The sequence below is a fragment of the Chenopodium album genome, chromosome 5, assembly GCF_948465745.1.
Source record: "Chenopodium album chromosome 5, dcCheAlbu1.1, whole genome shotgun sequence".
Taxonomy (NCBI): Eukaryota; Viridiplantae; Streptophyta; class Magnoliopsida; order Caryophyllales; family Amaranthaceae; genus Chenopodium; species Chenopodium album.
The window spans coordinates 68,847,543-68,855,325 of record NC_137838.1 but is presented as its reverse complement, the minus strand read 5'-3'; the positions used below and the strand labels follow the sequence as shown (position 1 = coordinate 68,855,325).

At 33.5% G+C, this 7,783-nt stretch overlaps 1 protein-coding gene across 2 annotated transcripts; it reads left to right on the top strand.

Moving 5' to 3' along the window:
* Window positions 1-821: 821 nt before the first annotated feature.
* LOC145630923 (phytochromobilin:ferredoxin oxidoreductase, chloroplastic-like) lies at window positions 822-7,360 on the top strand. 2 transcript variants are annotated; one of them, XM_081683044.1, is made up of 8 exons: window positions 822-1,190; window positions 2,871-2,990; window positions 4,734-4,828; window positions 4,989-5,082; window positions 5,182-5,313; window positions 6,010-6,114; window positions 6,460-6,510; window positions 6,613-7,357. In XM_081683044.1, the coding sequence occupies exons 1-8, from the start codon at window positions 993-995 to the stop codon at window positions 6,790-6,792; spliced, it is 975 nt and encodes a 324-aa protein (XP_081539170.1). In that variant the 5' UTR covers window positions 822-992; the 3' UTR covers window positions 6,793-7,357. The 2 variants fall into 2 exon arrangements, with proteins under 2 accessions (XP_081539170.1, XP_081539171.1); XM_081683045.1 differs by lacking the exon at window positions 6,460-6,510 and having other exon boundaries at window positions 6,613-7,360.
* The last annotated feature ends 423 nt before the right edge of the window (window positions 7,361-7,783 follow it).

The window sequence follows — 7,783 nt, the reverse complement described above, 5'->3', positions numbered from 1 at the left end:
AAAACCCTTGACCCAAACCTAACCCGCTTATTAAACGAGTTAGTCGTGTAACCTTTTCACACTTACTTTATTAATCATACAATACATTACATAGTTTAATACTCCATCCGTCCCTCAATACAAAGTCTCTTTCTAGCATTTATTACTCACGAAGTAAATAGAAAGAGGTTTTGATTTAGGGACAAAGGGAGTACTTAATAAATTAATTACTATTCATATTTGAAATTAAAAAAGAGTAAGAATTAAGGGTGGATGACTATAGGCCTGTTCTTTTCAGATTTTTTCAGTTCAATTCTTAATTTCCTTCTCATAAAATATTCAGTTTAGTTCAGTTAATTTCAGTCAATCAGAACAGGCCCTAAGGGTAAGTCAAAACTATATAATTTGTCCGCCCAAACCAAAAATTTTGCCCCGCTACAAGTTTTACTAAAATTTTTTATACTACCAAATTATGTAGTTAGAAGGGTTAGTAAGATTAATATAAGAAAATTCAATTATTTTGACTATAATGGACAAGTTAAGCATGTCGAATTCAGGTTAAAAATTTACGTTAAACCCATTAATATAATTGGGTTATGCGTGTCGGTTTCGGGTTGAAAATTTCAACTCAAAACCTAACCTGTTTAATTTCGTGTCGGGTTCATGTCGACCCAATTACTTAAACGGCTCTAGAATTCTTGATCCAAACCCGCTTATTTCGTGTCGGGTTGTTGTGTCGTATCAGCTTTTGACAGCTCTATTCCTAACATTACAATAGACATTAAATTATCAAAAAAATATTTATATATATAAAAATTTAACGGGTAGATGGATAGGTGTCATCATCCGAATCCCACTCGACGTCATATTTTTACCCCGAACTCATCGACTTGATATTTTTTTCCTTAATCCACCCCTCGTCCCCTCCATTTCTCCTCCCTTCCTTTCCCTCTATCTTCTTCCAATCCAAACAGACTGTTTAAGTGTAAATCGACATTTAACAGAGTTCTTCAATGGAATGCCTCAGTATGAATTTATGGGTGAAGCCAAACCCCAATTCTCAGTTCAACAATCGAATTTACTTATATAAAGAGAAGAAGAAGATTAAAGTGGGATGCCAAGTAATTTCTGCTTTATCTTATCAAAAATTTGTAGACTTTGCTGTTGAAGAAACTAAGCGTCGTACCCATCTCATGCCTTCTCCTTTACAGGTTATTTCTTGCTTCCTCTTTGATTTTTCAATCATTTATTTTCTGGGTTTTAGTTGATATATCACAATTTCAATGGTATGTCAATTGTACAGTATGTTGATTATAAATCTATCTATATCTATACTTAGTATTTAAAAACACAACCCATAATTTTTCATATGACACATGTCATCACAAGTCACTCACTACTATATATAACACATGTCACCCTTTTGATCTTTTTGTTTAAGTCTTTATACATTCTATAACTTACAAATTCAATTAAGTAAATGAAGTTATAAAAATTGAACCAATTAATATACATCACATAAACAAATGAATTGAATTATATAAAAATTGTCTTTTCAACTAATAGACTTAAAATATAACTTAAACCAATATGTCATTTCATATCCTACAATCTTCCTGTATATATATGTATCTAAATTCCTTTATTTTTTTCCACAGTTCTACTCTCATTTTTTTTTTCCTTTTAAGTTTTAGCAATGAAATAATTACTTCGTATTTCATATCAAAAGTTTCAACTATTGAAAAACATATCTACATATGAAATAATCTAGATAAGAACCCGTGCATCGAACGGGCCAAAAGGCTAGTTAATCTTTTATGTGTTAGAATCCCATGCATTAGAAAGATATTAGGAGTTACTGAAGGTCTGATCATTAAAGAAGGGTATGTTGTCATGTTATTGCCTATGATTCATCTGATTTGTGTGATATGATTCATATGAAGTTGGTGTTTTGGGATTGCAGAGAGAATTGGTAGGTTGTGTTTGGTTTGGAGGAAACCATTTTTGAGCTGGATATTGTTTTCGATTGGAAGTATATGGTGATATCGTTTTCCTTTATTTGGTTCTATGATGGAATTAGTTATGGAGAATAATATGGGGTTATGGAGGGGATTGGGTGGTTATGGAGAAGAAGCAGAAGTTGAGGAATAGGGTCATTGGGAGTAAAATATGACATTCCTTTGCTATGATTTCTAAAGGTAGGATTAGGGAACAATGATGCAGAAAAAACTAAATCCTAGGTATGCGAGATTGATAGATGACTTTAGGAAGGCAATCAATGAAACTTATCAACAAACCCCCTTATTTTTATTTTTATTTTTATTTTTTTGAGGGTTTTGATGTTTTGTTTCAAATTGTACGATCTTGTGGAGTGATTACAATATTCATTATCTATTTCATATAGAGGTCTAGAGGGATGAGGGGGCGGGGAAAGAAGGGCTTGACAATCATGCCATTTTGGAGATGGGAGTTTGGTTGTTGGATATTTAAGTCTGATATAGTTTGTGTTTTTAATGGGGGGTGGTTTGTGATGCTTGTTTATTGGTCAGTTGGTATTAAATAAATTGGAACATGTGTTTTCCTGGAATATCTCACTGTAGTCTTCTTGATGGCTGTTTTGTTGATGCTTAAACTATATTGCGTTGAGGTAGTTTTTAATCTATCTCAAATGCCTCTAGGCCAAGCATCAAACCATATAACTTTACATCGTGGTTCATAAGGGAGGGAAATCCAAACTAGTTTGTCCAGTGTGCATCTTTTGTCATGCAATTGCTGATTGTGTAGGATTATTTTTGTCTCTGAAGATAGACTTTCTGCATCTCAATTTTTTGTTTGTTCAATTCCTTTATTTTTTCTTTAATTATTCAAATTATTGTTTGAGTGTTTAACAGAAAAAATTTAGCCATATTGAAGCTATAGATGGAAAGGCCAACCTCAAATTTCAATCTTTTGAAGATTCTAAAATTAGACTACTTCGCAGTATGCACATTGACGGGGGTGATTCACTGCAGGTATTTCTTCTTTTCTTTTTTGCCCCCCTTATACATACATTCTTATGGGTGTAACTGTGTAAGAAAAATTAATAAATGATCATAGATAAATAATTGGCCATGCCCAAGAGTTAGTCTGCTGTGTAGCTTTTCTGAAAATCTTTATAAAAATGCTTGAATATGCTAATTCTACGTAAATTGAAATGTACATGACACACATATCAGTTTAGTAGGTATACCTATTGCTTCGAAGATATCATCGTCTTTTGATTTCACCAGCATTCATTGCATTAGAAGTTAGAACGAACACATTGTATGCAGATTTTATCAGATACCAATTTAATAGGTAAGCTTGTTTTAAGAAGATGTCAATGTCAATTGAATCACCAATATCTAATGCCTTTAAAAGAGCACTTTGTATATAGATCTTGAATTTCTTAGTCTGGGCTATATATAGGTGCAAAATCCATGAGATTGAAGTCTTACTGAGATATAATGGATAGGAGCAAGTAAGGCTGTGGACTGTAGGTTTGCATCATGGTTTGCTGTTTATTGAGCACCTTGTCCTGAAATTTGGACAGATATTGTGAAATATCAAGTTTTCTAGCAGTCCAGCAGGTTCAATGTAGGCATTATGTGTATAAGTGTTTAGGTATTAGCCTATAATTTTATGATTCCATGCATATTGTAGTTTTGAGCTACAAGGAGTTTTAATCTCACACATTATAATGGGGTCAAAACACTTTATATTGAAGAATTAGGTCTTGTTTGGTTCACCTTATTTTTGCTTATTTGAACTTATCTGATCTGAATGTCAAATTTGACCAAACTTTGACCTTAATTATACGATAATCTATATGGAAAAAAAATATCAAGTGGGGTCTTGTTAGATTCGTAATAATGTGTATTTTATAAATATGTGATTTTCATAATTTTTTTCATTACGAAATTAAAGATATTCAGCGATCAAAAAATTCACATAAAACGATAATCTGATCTGAACTTTTTCTGATTTGATGTGATCAGAACTTATTTTTTTCTGAAATAAGTAAAAATAAGGTGAACAAAACATGACCTTAGTTGTGTGGCAGCGGTGGGAACTTATATTTTTAGGCCAGGGTACAGCTGATAAATTCTGCGTTGCTTATATTATGAGTTCATGTGTATGTGTTGCCTAGGAGTGCTTGATAATATTGAAGTTTGCAGAGCTTTCTTAGAAGTGGGGAGTACTATAGCAGGAAGGCAGGGTCTGTAGCTTGGGATAATGTTTGCTGTCCTAAAATTATATGGAAGCCTTGGGAATTGGGAACATTGACGTGTGGAATGTTGCGTCAATAGGTATACATGTGCAATCACAATAAGCAGGATAACCTGTGTATAATATGGATCATAATTGGTGGAGTTACCAACGTACTAAGGGTAGTTGTTGGAATTGGAATACAATTTGGGAAGTGAAGAAGACTCAAGGTTTGAAGATTTAGATTTTTTTGATAGGTTGGGGGGGCGGGGGGGGGGGGGGGGGGGGGGGGTGAACCCGCCTGTCCTTCGAAACAAAATTTTTTGGAAGAGTTCTGGATTTAGAAGAGATAAGCCTGTTCCTTGGGAAAATACCAACACACAAAAAAAAAGAGGAAGAAGAAGCTACACTATGCTAGCATAATAATCGACTTTTATTTCTTAACAACTTCCTACAACACTCATTTACTTATTATTTCTTGCAATTTCACCTATCTTTTCGTTTTACCATGACAATATTTTATACAGGTGTTGGACTTTGGCATCTTCCCAAAAGTTGCTTTCGACTTGCCTATATTTTGTGCCAACTTTTTCAGCAGCTCATCGATGAATATTATTGTATTGTAAGTTGTACCCATTTCAATGTTGCTTCACTAGTGTATGTGTTTGTGTGTGTGTGGTGCTCTGCTGATGAATGTTCTCTTGCTTCATTGGTTTCTTTTTTATGCATTTATATCACACTTTTATGTTTAATGTCCCTTTTCTTTTATACGGTTTCATCAGGGATCTCAACCCATTGTATGATGTCATTACTAATAGAGAATACAAAGAGAAGTATTACAAAAGCTTAATGCCTCTCAGCATTAAGTATGCTGAAGTAAGTTTGTAATTCTTCTACATTGCAGGATCAAGTCTTGATGCTATCATCTCCTAACCAATTTTAAATTTCACTGATTTTAATTCAGATTATATGCAGCTTTTGCCATGGGGAGGAAAACTTACAGGTGAATCTTTGAGGTTTTTCTCACCAATAGTTATATGGACAAGATTTTCCACAAGTCAAGACAAGCATGATATTCTATTTGACGCATTCAGTGACTATTACAAGGTGAATATCAACTTCTAGACTTGACTCATTGACTCAAATGCTCTGATATCTTGCATGAAATAACAGCAGAGGCAATTAATTATATTTGTTGATTTGTTAGCTGGAGATGATTTGATGCTGGAAATGGAAGTCATAGACCATATCTTTATAATCAATAGTTCACGACTTCACATTATACAATGTGCGGTTTTTAGTGAAATTTACATTCCACCAGATCACAAGTTGGAACCAGGGTCATATGTGCAGCAGATTCTTGGGGCTGTAAACCTGTAATTGGTTTCTTTGGTCTCGCTGGTGACTGTATCAGTTTATTTCGTTTGTCTAGTCTTTTTGTCATTCAACCTTCAAATTTAGTTTGTCCCTAGAATATTTCCCTAAAACCATGTATTACTTTTTTAAGAATCATAACAAGTTTACGCATATGGGTGGGCACCATTGTTGATAAGAGAGAGCAAGGTTGCAACTGGAAATTTATACCAAATAAGTTATGGGGAAATCTGTTAGGAACATCTATTTTAGCTTATCTATTGATTGGATTATGGAGATCTTGTCATATTGCTGAAATAATAGTTAAAAATTGTTTCGAGGAAGAAGTAAAAAGTGTAGATTGGTTTTTATATCCTGAATTAATGATTCTACTCAGTAGGACACATAACACCATTAACAAATCCTTAAAATATGTTGTTGTATCTGCAGACATGGCTTGACTTGATGGAACAGGCAGTGGAGGAGACTGCTGCTGACCAAATTATGCTCAACAGTGAAGCACAACATAAATACCTTACCTGGAGAGCAGAGAAGGTAAAGACATCTTCCCCTTTTCCTTTTCCACCAGTATCATTTATTAAGCTTTTGCAAAATGACTTGATTGTTCCTCAATATGTTGTTTGTGAATTATACTTCGTATATAGTATACACTGAAATACGTTTGGTTGGGGATGGTTTACAGAGAGAAATACTTCTAGTGGGCTAAGAAAAGATTTTGCCAAGGTGGAGAGTTTTTGTTCTCGTCTGAATGCCACACTTTCTATGGCTGAACATCTATGTGTTATTGTGATAATGTTTTCCATAATATCTGATTCCACAATTCCCACCATCCCAGTTTATAACATAATAAGCCTGATACTAACGTAACATATGCAATAGGATCCGGGGCATCCAATGCTGAAGAGATTGCTTGGGGAAGATAAAGCAAGAGTATTTTTCTTGAACTGATGAGCTATCTTCTAGCTAAATTAATTTGTAATATGGGTATAATTTAAACTAAGACTTTTTTTTTAATGAACTTCTATTTCACAGAATTTGTTGAGGAGCTTTTTATTTAATGGAGTCGATGAAATAGGCAATAAAACATTTCTGGACTACTTCCCAGAGTACAAGCTTGATGATGGAACCTTAAATGAGAAGCGCAGTATCATGGGGAAGTCTTTTGAGAACCGGCCATGGGATAGTAGAGGGGAACTCATTGATAACTGTTGAGCTTAATTTAATATTTGGGCTCAAAAGGTTGGGATAAGGTTTGTCAAAGTTTTAGAGCAGTGTCGCAGTGTTGCAACACTTGCAAGTGAGAAGCTGAATTTGAGTTTACTATCGACAACCTGGTTCTGAACGTGATCTGCTGATCCTTGTTCTTAGCAGTGGCTTGCAAGTCTTATTACACTACGTATATGATGTGAAATCAATTTATTCGCTTAATGCTCATTTTTTTTCCCTTTTGGTTTCTCTTTAGATCAAAGCTTCTCTAAGATACTTTTTGTTCTTGTAATACAGGTAGATTAAGTGCTAATTTGTCTGTTAGGTGTCTTAGGACATTATGTTAGTGATAGAGCGGAAGAATGTTTAAAGAAATTTCTTTTTTCAATTACAGAAGAGCTGAATTACTAAAAAGCTTTTCATCTCTTTGCTTGATATAACTTGGTTTGAATCTTTTGGTTCTAGTTTGATTAGATCTTGACTGCATTTCTGTATAATTTATTTATACAGAAAATACTACAACATATTGTAAGATGTTTATGAAGAGAGCAAAAAATGTACAATAAATGACTTAAATTCATTATTTTGCTATTTACAACGAAGTGAAGCGAGTATTAGCTACTACTTCGTATATTGTAACATTATTGACAATTAGTTTTTTTTTTTTTTTTTTTTTTTTTTTTTTTTTTTTTTTTTTTTCTTTTCTGTGACAAGAATTGACAATTTGTTTATTTAAGTGTACTCGCATGTCTTACTTTGGCTATATAAAATACAAAATATAAAATAATTGTGGTGTAACTGCCCTTAATTGATTTTTTTACACAGGAATTACTAAATTTCTTTTTGCAGGGAGCCAGGGAAGGGAGAAGCCTGTTTTAGTAGTGTCTGATTAGAGCAAAATAACAAATTTTAAATGATGTCCTGCATAAATTACTGTGGTATAAATGTATAAGCATCATATGATACCCTAGGCTTTCCCAAAGTTATTTGTTTAGAG

Coding starts and splice junctions, on each gene's coding strand:
- LOC145630923 (XM_081683044.1), top strand. CDS start 993: ATGGAATGCCTCAGTATGAATTTATGGGTGAAGCCAAACCCCAATTCT. Junction 2,991..4,733: donor ACGGGGGTGATTCACTGCAG/GTATTTCTTCTT, acceptor TATTTTATACAG/GTGTTGGACTTTGGCATCTT. Junction 6,115..6,459: donor TTACCTGGAGAGCAGAGAAG/GTAAAGACATCT, acceptor CATATGCAATAG/GATCCGGGGCATCCAATGCT.